General features: G+C 37.4%; 1 protein-coding gene across 1 annotated transcript in view; it reads right to left on the bottom strand.

The window, feature by feature from the left end:
• Window positions 1–14,971, bottom strand: part of CNOT10 (CCR4-NOT transcription complex subunit 10) — a 32,530-nt gene that overhangs the window by 15,869 nt on the left and 1,690 nt on the right. Inside the window, exons 2-10 of the mRNA XM_030971929.1 lie at window positions 10,844–10,935; window positions 8,084–8,245; window positions 7,467–7,617; window positions 6,327–6,472; window positions 5,358–5,444; window positions 4,624–4,707; window positions 3,748–3,865; window positions 2,736–2,885; window positions 944–1,146 (exon numbers count right to left, since the gene is read on the bottom strand). Coding sequence (XP_030827789.1) covers window positions 944–1,146; window positions 2,736–2,885; window positions 3,748–3,865; window positions 4,624–4,707; window positions 5,358–5,444; window positions 6,327–6,472; window positions 7,467–7,617; window positions 8,084–8,245; window positions 10,844–10,935 — 1,193 coding nt within the window. The remainder of the gene's footprint in view (window positions 1–943; window positions 1,147–2,735; window positions 2,886–3,747; window positions 3,866–4,623; window positions 4,708–5,357; window positions 5,445–6,326; window positions 6,473–7,466; window positions 7,618–8,083; window positions 8,246–10,843; window positions 10,936–14,971) is intronic.

The following is a 14,971-nucleotide window of genomic DNA, read 5'->3' as shown; positions in this document are numbered from 1 at the left end:
TATAAAGTTGTATCTTTCTTAAGTTCTCTAAAATAGAGATACCAAAATATTGAGTACTATTCAAATTCCCAAAGGAAAAGTTATTAATTTTGTAATTGGATAATGTGCAGTAAATAAACGCACAGAGGCCAACTGGAGAGGAAAAACAGAGAATTCAGGGGCAGGGAGAAAATAAAGTGAATATAGCTATTTGCTCAATTCATCCCACACATCCTGTGTGAGGAGTGCAATGGGCATACTGCAGGAATAACTGCAAAGGACCATGCAATTACAGATTATATCATCACTCCCCCACACTTAAGGGGTGAATTACAGTTTTTACAGGGAATCAAGTACAGTGTATCTTAATTTCACAGACATACTATTTAGGTGCAGGTTTTTCTTCCTGTCCTCAGCCCTCTGAATTTTATCATATGGGTTTATCCTAAGCATACATGGATCAGCAGGTTGAAAACAAGATGTCCCAGAGGACATGCAATATGCCTGCCACCAGCAGGTTTCCACCAACTTTGCCAGGAGAAGAAGGTGAAGACTTAGCAATTAGAGATTCCATTTTCCAGCAGATGTGATCCCAACAGCTTCAGGATGGAGAAGGCTGATCTCTGCTTCCTCCAGCCTCTGTCACTTTCAGGCTACCCACACCACAAAGTCTCACCCCACTTAAACTCTAGTGGACAATGAGTGAGGAAACAATGAAACTTCAGATGAGCTTTGGCTGCATGAAGAGAAAAAGACCACACGCAAAGAGTTCCCTTCACCTGTTGCAGCTCCAGATTAAACAGGTAAAAATACATATACACAAGAAATAATTAATCTGGATTTACAGAGGTGGTACAACATTACAACATCAGGCTTTCAAAATACAAAGCTTAACTCTAGGTATTAGTTCTACCTTTCTGTAATCACATGCCATTCTTTAGAAGAATTTTCCAAAGCTACTTACCCCTTTATTGGCAGCAATGCAGCATTCTGCTATTCTCAGCCACAGACGAGGGTTTGAGTGATAGACCTGGACTGCCTCAATCAGGCATTCAAAGGCAGCTAAGGGCCTCCCAATGTGCAAGAGCTGAATTCCACAGTTATAGAGCAACTCATATCGTTTGTTAGTCAGTAGTGTACACATGGGTCTCCCTGAAAATTTTTTACCTGCAGAAAAGGATTACATCACATTGGATGTGCAGCTCAAGACAGTACAAAACTCTAAGAGGAAAAGGGAAGCTGTGAGAAACACCCCAAAGCTACCAAAACCCCCTCTCGTTGCTGAAATCCACTAGCCTCCCTCTGTAAATTTCTTTCATACCAAAACTGATTTCAAAGACAAATTAATTGTATTCTTAATGAAAATTGAAGTACATTAAATGCTAACCTCATATGTTCCTTATCACACAAGCTGTTATACAATAGTACTGAATCCCAGATTTGTGAGAATACACATCTACACACATTCCAGAGAACAGATTCCAGAAGAAAACCACTTTGCTGTTAACAAGCATAAAATACTTTCTGTCTTCACATTAATACCTAAGGCTGCACTTGGATCCAGGGGAGAAATAGGAAAAAACAATAAAATCTCTCATAGTGAGTACACTTTAAAGAAAACAAGAAATGAAAACAATTATAACTTCATCATGAAATTATGAAGACTGAGTGATGAGGCCCTCTATAGTCAGATAGGAGAGGTCTCACATTCACAAGCTCTGGGACAACACAGAAGGGCATTAACAATCCAGGAGATTCCTGGAATTGTGTTTATGATAACTTCCTTTTCCAAATGTTGAAGGAGTCAATGAGGACAGGTCCTATACTGGACCTCGTTCTCACCAACAAGGAGGGGCTGGTTGGGACCATGAAACAGTGGAGTTAAAGATCCTTAGGACACACAGCAAGCTCACTACACTGGACTTCAGGCAAGTAGACTTTGGCATCTTTGGGGGTCTGATTGGTACAATACCATGGGATAAAGCCCTGAATGGAAGAGGAGCCCAAGAAAGCTGATTAATATTCGAGGATCACCTCTCCCAAGCTCAGGAGTGATGCATCCCAACATAGAAGTTAGGCAAAAATGCCAGGAGGCCTCCTGAACAAGGAGCTCCAGGACAAATTCAAATACAAAAAGAAAGCCTACAAAGGGTGGAAGCAAGGACCAGTAACCTGGGAAGAATACAGAGAAACTGAGCAACCAGGGAGCCGGTTGGAAAGCTAAAGCCCTGACAGGATCAAATCTGACCAGGGACATCAAGGGCAAAACCAAAATGTTCCACAGGTATGTTGATGATAAAAGGAAAACTATGGAAAATATGAGTCCCCTCCACAAGGAAAGAGGAGACCTGATTACCCAGAATATGGAGAAGGCATCCTTCATGCCCTGATGATTCTACACATTGTCAGGAGGACTATAAATAACCTATGCAAAATAGGTTACAAAAACTTCTTTTTTGTCATATCTCCCTAACTGATGGACAAAGTCTATAAACAAGGGAGAAGTAATTGTCCCAGCACCATGGTACATCACAAAAACCAGAAAAATAAAGAACATATTTAATCATCATCATGTATTTCTGGCAACAGCAACTACATTCCTACATCAGGTTATCATCAAAATTCTCACCCCTCCTACCCTGCCTTCCACAAAAAGATGGAAGGGGAATTTTGCAGATAATTACTCAAACCTTCTGTTCTCTATTTCTTAGACTTGCCAACCCCACTTCCACCATCTGTTTTAATCTCTTGCTTACCTGGATCCGAGCTGCCCGTTCCCAGCTGTGCACATGCATTATCATTTTCTTGCAAGGCTTTTTTAAAGTAAAAAATTCCTAAATTGTGCTTTCCCATTGCAAAGTGGATGCAGCCAAGATTGTTCCAGAACATACACCTTAAGCATTCACCTGAGAGAACAACAAAAGACCATTTTCAGAAAGTGAAAGTTATTGCTAAGCCTACAAAATGCTCCAATCACTTTCTGATGGGTCAGCATATTATGGCAGTCTATTAAAGATGATTTTCAGTGAGATGTTCATGGGTGACAGTGTTATATCCAATATAACATACACATATATTTATGCCAACTTAACCATACAAGCAGGAAATGCACTCTTCTTCTTAAATATATGTTCAGGTAACACTGTGAGAGGCTTTTTATAAATAAAAAAGGACAGAAAATTTAACTTTTCACTTATCTGCTGGTGACTAATGTTTTACAGGGTTAACATGGATAATAAAGACAAAAGATAAAAAACCACCCTAAAAATCCAAATAACCAGATTAGCAAATTAAACAGACATGATTTTAGTCATAGCCTAGGAAAACTACTAAATTAACTATATACTGTGCAAAAAAGCTAATGCAAAAAAGTTATGTGATGGTAAAGTTTTCAAAAAAATTTTAAATCATAAGGAGAATTTTATGCATAAAAACTGCCAGAGAGGTCTCAGTTCTAGATCTAATAAGTTGCCTTTTGTTTCATTTATTGATTAAGAGACTCAATCATGAGCCTTGCAAATATAACACAGCTTCATAGATCCATTTTCATGGACAATCACAGCCTTCTGTAGAAGAATGTTCAATGAAATCACTACATTGTTGTGTGAGAGTACAAGAAGAAAGATTAAACACATCCAGCATATAAATCCATTACTTTCAGGGCTGACAATGTTAAGTAATCATTAATATCCTTAAAATTGCTATCAACAAGTAGTCCTATTATACTAGACACTGAAGTACCTGCAGGATGAAGGGTTTTTATTTTACCTGTTTTCATGAAGCCTGGATGTTCAGCAATGTTGGCACTGTTTAAAAGTTTGACAGCTTTACGGTAATTGCCTCTCAAATACTCAAAATTGCTCTTAAGAAAGAGAGAAGGAGCTGACTGTGAAGCAGAAAACAATAGTTAGTTATGTCTTGATTGATGATTTCGACTGCTAGTGTTACATCACCTCACAAACTTGCTTCTCCTGCCATTTAAAAATAAATGGGTTTAGGCCATGTTACTTTCAAGAACTCGGCCATGAACTTTAGAGACCCTGTCATGGAAGTAGCTAAGGGCAAAGGATCTCTAAACTGTCCTCTAATACCTTCCTCCCCACACCTCCCCTTCCTGCAGAGTTCCTTGTAGGCTGGAATATTCCTAATCTACCAACACAGACCTCATGATCCAGAACGTTTTCTGTTAAACTTGCTTTCCAGCAAGACATAAGCCTCCAAAAAATGTCAACAAAAAAAAAAAGACCAACCCCAAAAAATGCCCACGTATCCCAGAATTAATCTTTTATAAACTGGTTTAAATTACCAATTACATCAAAGTTTGTCATATGCATAACATCTATAGTAAACTAAAATTTATTTCATTGCAATTATAAAGAATGCTGAACCTGTTTATTATATAATGTTTCACTGTTATTTTGGCACCACAAGGCATATTTTTTTAGAAAGTGAAAACAGCACAAATAAGAACATTCTACATTAATTACATTTGCAAAGATATTATAAACCAAACTGACTACATAAAGAATTACTTCAACCATCTACCCTTAATAAGAACTTTTTTTGTAAAGAACATTAGCAAATTCAGTTTTAAGATACAGAACACATCTAGATTTGAAAAACAACAGTCTTAAAAATACTTACATTCCCAGCTGTATTCATAACAGACTTGATCTCCCTTTTGCATGCTTTTAATGACTTCATCTGGATATAGGCTCTCACCTTATACTGTTAAAAAATTAAATTTACTGAAGAATATTTTATATACATTTTTAAAATAGGTAGCAAAAAGCTATTCAAAATGTCTTTATAAAAAAGAAATTCTATTCAGACTTTAAACACCACATTTATAGGGTTTGTATTTACAATAAGCAGATGAACCCTTTGTTCAATGGCCAACAGCTGCTCCATATTCAAGCACAGATATGAGTGCTTAAAATGACAAACTAATTAAAATAATCTACCATCTTAAACCCAGACATTTACCTACTAAACTGAAAACACGAGTAAGTGAATGCTAATAGAGAAGCACTCTGATTCTTCACATATTTTTCATCAGAACAGTACAGTGAAATAAAACCTCAGCTGATTTAGACTGTTGGAGGTTAAACAGACAATTTCAATACAGCGAGCTGGAGCTGCCATGTAAGGCACTGCCATGCCAGGGACTGAAATGGTGGTGGTGGGCAGGATGTCAGGTCAGTGTTTCCTGTACATGGAATTTACAAAAAAGAAGACTTAGATAAATTAATCTTTTGTTTTACAACAAGGAGAGAAAGCATCATAATTTGGGCTGAACTGATTTTGAAGGAGATGACACTCAGATTTAGAAAACCCTTGAAGAAATGTTCTTGTATAAATAACATGCAGACCCTTACCTGATGTATCTTAGATTTAGCAACTTCTATTAAAGCTCCACTTTCAGCTTTTTGATTCGAGGAATCTTTATTGGTATTATTACCTGACTGTCAAAAAAAAAAAAAGGAAGCATTACTGTTAGTCACCTTTTAAATTCAGTTGACAGATTCAACTCGCATGAAGAAAAATAAGTATTTAATAGTATTAATAAAAATATTGTTTGAGTATTTAATATCAAAATATACACATCCCACCAGAAACTAAATTGAGTTTAACAATCAAAACCCACAAACCACACCAGCCTTTGAAGAACTGAATTCTGTACTAACATTAGTGTTACGCTATGTTGCTCTGCAATTAAGAAGAATTCTTTTGCCTAGAAGGATGACATGCACATTCTAGAGTACTTCTTTAATACTTCCTTCAGTAGAATTACTATATACTTAAAGAAAGAATATTTTATATTAAGTGTGACATTCCATCAACAGGAAAACACTGAAATGCCATCTCTTCACTTCCAAGCTACCACTGATTCTACTGATTTTTCCAAAAGGCACATGAAAGATTTCACTTGAAAGTGTGCCTCATACTTTCAGATACTGTGTAAAAAAGATACTTAATTTCCCATCCTATGCTGTGCAACTGCAGTTCATCTGACACTGACTTCACTTTAAAACTTAGGGTCTCATATGGTCATAGTCAAAGACAAGCAATATTTGACCTGGAGACAACTATTTTTCCAATGCAAGTCTCTGACTGAAGAAAGACATTTTAGCTCCCTGGAGTAAGAGAAAAGGGTGAAAAAGAGGGAATAAACAGCTGTTGTACACAATTAACTCAGTCACTAAAATACTTTAGCTGCTGTCTAAAGTTACAGGTGAGCTAACATAGTCTTATAATTCCAAAGTCTATTAAGATACTAATTTTGGATTGAACTAAAGCATACTTCTGATAAAGATTTAAAGGCATTTGTATGATTTTAAGCTTACCTCATTTTTTCCATTCTTGCTGTTATTGTTGCCCTGTGAAATCATTTTTTCCAGAACAGCGAGCAGATGCAAGGCTTTCTCAGCTTGGTAAGTTAACAGGTATAAGTCTACAAGCAAGAAGCACACAGCCTGGGCAAACTTCTCTTCTGTGAAAAGCAAAGAAGAAAAAATTGTTTTACAGCTCTAATACCAATCCCTCCAAACATGGATGGAAAAAAAACTACTATAAAGCACCATCTATGCAACATTATGAGAAAAATCAACATACTACACAAGAAAAAAAAATACAGCCATGTCCAACCCACAGCTAAGTACATGCACTGAAAAGAAAGCTTATTTATTCAAATAGCATCAGCATAAAAGCACAGACTAAGGACAGCTTAACAAGTATTTCATGTTCATAGGTTCTGAGAACTGATCTAAGTAGATCAGCACCAAAGTTGCAGCATCCAAACAGACAGAGCTGTATGCAGATGTAGAATCCCACAGAACTCACAAAGATTCTGTAAAACACATCTCTGTTTAGCTGACTTCACAGAGTAAGTCCCAGTTATGCATATTGAAAACTGGGAAGAATTGAAGCAGGAACACAGCAGCATTTACTTAATTTACTGAGACCCACACACATACATCCTTCAGCCTTCTCACTTATAAAATTTAACAAGGATTATGAAATTATTTCATACAAGTATAGTAATTCTACTATACAAGGTATCATAGCTCATAAAAGTTGCAGACTTTGTATTCAGATATAAGTACATACAATTATGTATTACCTGATAAAGGTATTTAAAAATGAGTGCCCTGAAAAACCCACCTGTGAAACTGCATCATGACTCAAAACATTCAATTTTAAATTATTTCATTAGCTTGTACATATTATTTACATAAATACCATCTCAAGTTGAAAGAATCCATTTCCGTTTCATAGCACTTGTCCACTAAAGCTCTCTGAAACACTTTCCCCCAAATTAGTTTGTTGTCCTTGATATAAGTAAAACATAATATTTATTCCAAACTTTACCTAATTTCTTAAAACCATATTAGACAAATTACAAATGACTTGTCTGATAGTGAAAAAGACTGACTTGTCTTTCTGTAGTTCTTGAATGGACAAGATTCTTCTTTCTGCCTACATACCAAAAGGCTCTATGAACTGGTACAGCTTCTCCCCGACGGATATAGCTTCAGTATACTGACGGAGATGGTACAGGATAACAGCTTGATTGTAGTACAGCATACTGTTCTCAACATCATCCAAACCATCCATTTCTTCAACAACAGAGTGAACCTGAAAAAACCCCACTCATTTCATTAAACATTCAGTACCTATGATTTTAAAGTACCAGGTATTTAAAAAAAAAACCTCCAAAGCTATGAATTTCTCTAAAGGTAAATTATAACTTACTGACCTAATAAACTTAATTGCTGTTGCACATTAACACAGCAAAAAAAACCATACAATGAAATACAAAATTGTCAATTGAGTAGTAAAGTAATATTTTCACTTTTTTATCATTTCACAAACTATTCCACGTTAAGGAACTTTCTACTGAAAGAACATAACAGGTCCTTCTATTGTTATAATCTCAGACCAATTTCAACAATAGTTAAATCAGATGTTTAAAAGTAATGTTACTTTCATTTTGTTAAATCTATGGGACAAGGAGCAGAAGCCTTACTCCTACTTCACTGAAAGATCCCACCACTATCAATAGTACTCAAAATCAAGTACCGTGTCAATACAGTTGCATTACCTGGTTTTTCAGCTGGTTAAGGGTTTGTCTCAAATTGTCTGTGGTAGTCTGATTACTTTTACAGAACTCTGCAACAGCAGTATTCAAAGTTATTTTGTAGTCATCTTTGTTTATTTCTTGAAGGGTATTTAGGTGTTGTAAACAAGCATCATAGTTTCCAGCCTGTAAATTGCACACATACCAGAAGCATGCATTAGAAGACAGTCTTTCCTTTATCAATACAAGGGACCTAAATGTGTATACACATATTTCATTATTTATGCAGATTAACATGGATGAGAAGCAAGTCTAAATGTTGAAGCCATATCCAAACTTCAAAAATAATTTGGTGGTGTAAGGATAAATTAAGTAGCTGATTACTATTAACAGATGTTTCCATGAAAAGTGTTATTCTCATTTCTCTTATCATATTAATTTTCAAGACTCTGTTTCCTCAGTTTTCATAATCTTTCCCCATTTCACCTACACTGAGCAGCTGCAGTTGCTTACACAAGTTCCAGCCCAACATTTTATGTTCAGTCTTCAGTTCATCCGAATATATAGTGATTTACAATTTAATCTACAGAAGTTAGCTCAAGAGAGATTGGAAAAAGAAAGTGTCACTTTCCCAGAATAGGTTTAAGAAACATTTTTACAAGCCTTAGCTGTTGGATGAAGTTCAACCACCTAGGAATGCCTAAACAGAAACTAAAAGCAAAGCATGATGCTCCACTGATGTGTGAACTAGTGGAAAAATCCCTTTCTTAGACCACAGGAGGACTTTAGTGGCATCAAGGAATGAAAGAGAAACTCCTCACTCATTAAGCCTAGATGATGCCTCACTTTCAACTGCTAAATTCCTACACAGGAATAATCACATTCACCTCTTCCATATCAGAGTTATTTCCAATGTGGTCAGACAGATAAGCAGATGCATTTCCATCTCTGTCAATGGTTCACACCCAAAAGCTAAGCTCTGGAGTACCATCTTCCACTTACTCCTCCTTTTCAGGTGCTGTTCCACAGAGCTTCTCCTGGACTGCTGAGTAACTTCATATTAAGGGCAGAATACAATAGAGAAGAGCTCTGGGGTCCTTCTGCCCTCCCCAAGAAAGATGACATTCTGCAGCTCCATTCCATGGAACCACTCCAGTTCCTTCAGTCTCCCAAGCAGGCACAGTTATACAACTTAGAGAGATGTAGCAGGACACTGACACATTTTCACAGCTTTAAGCACCAACAGCATGGATTGCCTTCTGATCATGTGCATGAACACAGGAACTTGCAGCTCAGCTGCTGGCATGCTCTTTAGTTGAGACAGTTCACCTCCCAGTGGTTCTCTTCCTGTGCTCACACTTGGAGCTTCTAGATCACAGCAACAAGGCTTCTAATTGTGACTGGACTACAAACTTGAACCTTTAAATGCTCAGGTTATTTTGTGATGTTTTTCATCAGCCAACAGTCCTTTATGCCACTCTACTAGATAGGATCTAGACTGTAATACCCAATTCTATAGGAATTCTGTCAAGACTGAAACTGGGCATGTAATATGATAAAGCACGATGCGAGGCAGCCCACAATGCTATCTGGAGCTACTCAATAGCAAAAAATTGGCAAACAAGGCATCAAACTAATTCTGCTCACATCTGTTGCCACCTCACTCCAGGAACTCAGGGAATTCTCAAAGCAAGAAAAATCTTGACAAGATAAACCAAATACACTGGACCAGGATAAAAGTAAAGATGAAATCATTAGCAGATAAAAAGTATTTTAGGCATTTAGATGGGCAAGGTGGGAAACAAATGACTGTCTCATGTGCCTTCAGTTCTCAGGATCAAATGCCACTGATTAAAATAAGTAACATTTTCAATAATTGAAAAATGTTACTCTATTTTTCAATAGAGTAATTTTTCAATTACTCTATTGAAAAAAAAGAGTAATTGAGCTAGACAGCACTCAAGGAGACATCAGGGAACAACACAGTGTTAAGAACCAACCATATGCACTTAATGTAGCAAAATGAGTGAAACATAGAAGTACTGAGTGAAACATTGAAGCAAGAATCTCAAAAGACAACACTTAAATTCTTCACTGACTTATTTCACAAATTTAAAACTGAATTTAAAGCAAGGCATTTTGGAGACAGAGATATAATTGAAAGGAAAAGCAATTATACTTCCTGTCATACTACATAAAATTAGGCAAAACACAAAGAAAGAAATAAACTAAAAGACATGGTACCTGAACTTTAACACAGAAGAAAAAAGTCTTCCAAGAAACACAAAATAAGTAGTAGATACTGCCTGTAGGTTTACACATTCAGAAATGTTTTATTGCAAAGTGACAGGACATCATACAACACTTTTTGTGAAAGAATATAGAATAGCATGATGCTAAAACACAAGTGTTTGTTTCACTACTGTGTTTTAAATACATGAGGTTCCTTTAAACACTAACACACCATTTTTAGCTTGATGTGATTAATTCTTCCAAGAGATCATGCACTTCCAATGCTGGTGCAGAAGAGAAGCCTCATATAGCTTTTAAGGTTACTAAGTTTTGAGAATCAGAATTAAAAGTGCTCTTGTTCAAGTATCCTGTTCAGTCTTCTCACATCACAGTAGATAGAAAATGCATGTCCTGTCTTTATAGCACAACTAGTGCTATCTTTGAATATCCTCTTAATGCATTTGCAGTTGTATTAAGAAAACAGGAAAAACAATCACACAATCCCACTTAGCAGTAATGTGGTAACTTAGAGTTACTCTGACTTTGTCTTACCTGAAAAGCTTGTAATGCACTGCTCGACAATTCCTTTTCCTGATCAGTAATCCCAGAAGTACCTGCTCCTTCATGTTTTTCAGTACCTTGATCTGTGAAAGTGAACAGAAGATTACAAGGAAGCTTGCAAGTGTGATAACAGCTGTGCCGCTTAAAAACTTTGTTTCTTCCAGTCTTCAAGGTCCTCCTGCCAATACAAGTAATTTTCCAGATAACTGTAGCAGTGTCCCTACTACACTATCTATATCCCAAGTTACATCTCCTACCACAATATATCAAGTTATTCTATACTCCTAGTGAATTCCTCTCCATAAAATGTAAATTACGGTGCTCAACGAACAACCAAAGTCCTGCAAGTTAACTGACAACCCATACATTTTAGATTTCTCTTTAAAGCTGCAACCATACACTAGGATTGTCTTATTTTGCTCAAAAGTCAGCAGTGAAGGCCATACATCATGAAATATGTACCACAGTGGGTTAGATGAAAATCCACAGAAAATCCTGTATAGTGCTTCCTAAACAGCAAGCAAGGGATACTCTAGGGTGCAACAAAACCCACAGTAAACACTGGAACTTCCCCACAGCTCCCTACTTTGGAAGAATATCTCCTAAATAAGAGGCTGCACTTGAACCATCATTGTTAATAATCACTGAGAGGTCTAATATATTTTTTAAAAAAACACTCTATACTTTTGTATTTTTCAATATACTCCATCAAATGCCGTCTGATCATTATATTGCAAGGCACAAGGACATGCTGCCTGCTCACTTTTTCAGCCTCACTCCAAATCTTACAGATATTCCTTTCAATCACATCTCTTCCAGTGTGAGCAGGAGCAGTTTACTGTCCATCTTCCTCACACTTTTTTCCCAGAAACTTCTCCAGTTCTACTACACTCTTTTCCAGATTAAGACAAGAACAACATGTAGCAGCTACAACAGTGGCCCCTTTATGCTTTTATATAGCAACTTAACAAGGTTTTAATTGCCTTCAATTTTTTACACTGAATTCCTAATGATTTATGTTGCAGTCACTATTGAGCATATTTTTCAGAAAGAAGTCTACTAAATCCTTTTGTCATCATGTAATTAAGAATTCAGTGAGGTTGCATTAAAAAGCACAGTACACACATTCCATGTCAAAGAAGCTGAAAAAAAACCCCTCCACTAAGCCCTTCCTTGTGCTGAACACAAACTACTAAGAAAAAATAAAACAACCACACAACCACCACACTGGATAAAGTATTTCTAGGAGCATTAATTAATGTGCTAGAACATACAAAAATGTTCATGTTTCATGTTTTTGAAACAAAGACTTTATAAATCAGCAATGGTTTCTGCTTCTGCAGAAAAGTATTTCTTGAATTTCACAGTGGAAGATCTGCTCTAAAACACATTTTGCTATCTTAATAGACTATGTAGGCTATGTAAACTCAATGCCTGTTTTCTCTTCCCTATAATTTGGAGATATAATGCAAACTCCACTCACTTCACTTTCACTTTGAACAAATGAAAACACTTAGCTGTGAGCTCCTCTGCAAAATCCATTCCCCATCACCACCAATATATCTGTATCTTCTACTACTGACCATGAAAATTTACAAATATAGGACAAACAACAATCATAAGGGGCAATCAAACCTCAGAAGATTAATCATATAATATCCTCAGTAAGAACAAAACAGACTTAGGAATCTATTAAATTTGTGCCTGTTGCTGGGAAATAGTGAGATTCCTTCCACCTGCAATAACACTATTGCCCCCTGCAATTGAGCAAGAATTGTAAATATTTGGTTGGGACTTTCATCCTGCATTAAGATGTCAACAAAGTAGAGATTTTAAAATCTCAACAAATCTTACACCAGCAAGAGTAACCCACTGTCATTTGGACAAAATTCAGAGTTCAGCAATTTCAGTACTCTGGAGGGATGGATCCTCAAGGGCCTACACCTGCTATGAAATCTGACTGCATAATGCATTGATCAACATCATTTGCACTGCCTTGTCCTTCAAAAAGAAAGGCAAAAGAGAAATTTAAACCACAAAAAAGCTCAGAACATTTCTGATGTGCCAAAAGCTTTCCACAGTGAACAGGAAAGGAACAGGAAGTACCTCTGCTTCAACCTAAATATAGCATAGATCTGATTTCAGCTCTAAACCTTGTGATTATACAGATGAACTAAAAGCTCTCACTCTCCAAAGATCTTTAGAACAGCAGCAAATAAGCAAATGCATCTTCCGTCAAACTTTCATGCTAACAGTGGCATTATCTGTTTTACTTGCTCAGCATGCCTGTCAGATTGTGCTGGTAAAGGTAACCACAGTGTAGAGCCTTGAAGCTTTTGAAGCTGATAACACTCAATCTGATCAGATTCCTCACATACAGGTTTACCTAGCAGAGAGCCATCAAATACCAGGTACATTACTGATTACTGCCTTTGTATGCAGGTTTGTAAGACCAGCATCTCAAAGGAAGTCTGAATTCTGAAGTAAAATGTCTTCAGTGAAGTGACTGATAAATCAAGAGATATTAGACTGTCTAAGGTCTGCCATAAAAACTACACTTACATAGCCTGGTTGATGTAACTCCTAAGGAAAAATCAGGACAGGTCTTCAAATTTCACTGTCTCTAAACTTGTTGGTACATTAAACAAACACAAACAAACCCAAAACATAAAATGAAGCTGGGGACTACTTTAAGCAAAACCAGAGCTGTCTCTGTAATCCAATCAACTGCACCTACTAGCACTTAGTAAACAGAGCAGGTTTGTGAAACCCGAACGGGAAGCTTATCAAGAAAAAACTAAAATCCAGCTGATGTAGTTCACAGCATAGCTCCTTCCTTTGAAAAAAGCCTGACAAAGCACTTTGGCTATTTTGTACCCTTTCTGTCCAAAAACACCTGAAACTTGTTAAGGACCTAAAAGCCACTGCAGACTAATGTGATACTGCCATTCTTGTTTAGACTGGGATTTACTGCTTCAGCTGATCTTTGCTATCAGAGATCCCTCCAAGAGGAGTCACCTGAAAGCTGGCTGGCACAAGATATTGAACAGAACCCACCAATTCCACTGAAGTGGCAGGGGTGGTGGGGAGGGAGTGCTCCTGCTCTCTTGGCTGCAAATGGCTATCCCAGTGCTTGCAAATAGAACTGTTCCATGTTCCTTGAAGCACTTGAAAGTGAAACAGGTAGGAAACTCGTTCCCTGGCAAAGGAAACAGCATGCCTTGCTCACTTGGGCCCCTTGACCTTTGGCACTCTTGCAGAACTGCACATGGTGTAGGTAACACATGGCACACCAGTCATCTCCAGTGTGCTCCCACCTGTACAGCAGCCACAACTATCAGCTGAAATATCCAGAGCACTGCAGATTCTCTGCTTCACAAGTGAGAGAACTGGATTTATTTCTGGAATTTGTATTTAAATATGGACCTGTTTGCTTAACTTTACATTTGTCCAACCTTCACGAGTACAGACCAAGTCTAAAACTAAAACTTGTGTAGGTTCATGATGACGAGCAAAAGGGGCAGCCTGGAAAAGGATGTAAAAATCAACTGCTCAGATTTTGATGTGGAGGAAGCTGCTGCACTGAGTTGGAAGTTAAAGAATCAAGCCAGGAATTATCTTCCTAGCTATCAATCCTGGGGCTGAGCAGCAGCAATGCTACATCACAGAGGCTGGTTTGCTTTGTACAAGCAGGAAGCTGCTCCTGCTGGAGAAGGTGCATCATGGTGGACAGCAGAACTTCAGGAAAACTGTCTCTATGGAAGGAGAACAAGGAAAAGTATGAGACTACCACCTGAAAAGGAAGATTGCTCTCCTCACAGGCTCGCTGCCAGAATTTCATAAAAGCAACAAAAGTCACATCTCCCACATACACATACCTGAAGACACCTGAGAGTGACTGCAATCATTATCCTTCTCATACCTGCTCTCCATTTCTCCAAGGACTGCTATTCCTGAGCTCTCTTGCTCCTATGCCCTGCAAATTACATCTTGTCGAACACCAGAGCATCTCTGGCAATATTTTTAATTTCCAAACTCTTCAGACAGAGGGATAATCTCTTTCTTGAAAGGGGAGGAATCTATCACATGACTCTTCCTCCAAAAGAATTTTGAAGGGTA

The sequence above is a fragment of the Camarhynchus parvulus genome, chromosome 2 (assembly GCF_901933205.1).
Source record: "Camarhynchus parvulus chromosome 2, STF_HiC, whole genome shotgun sequence".
NCBI classification, from domain to species: Eukaryota; Metazoa; Chordata; class Aves; order Passeriformes; family Thraupidae; genus Camarhynchus; species Camarhynchus parvulus.
The sequence above is the reverse complement of the archived record's forward strand: the minus strand, read 5'-3'. Positions and strand labels throughout refer to the sequence as shown.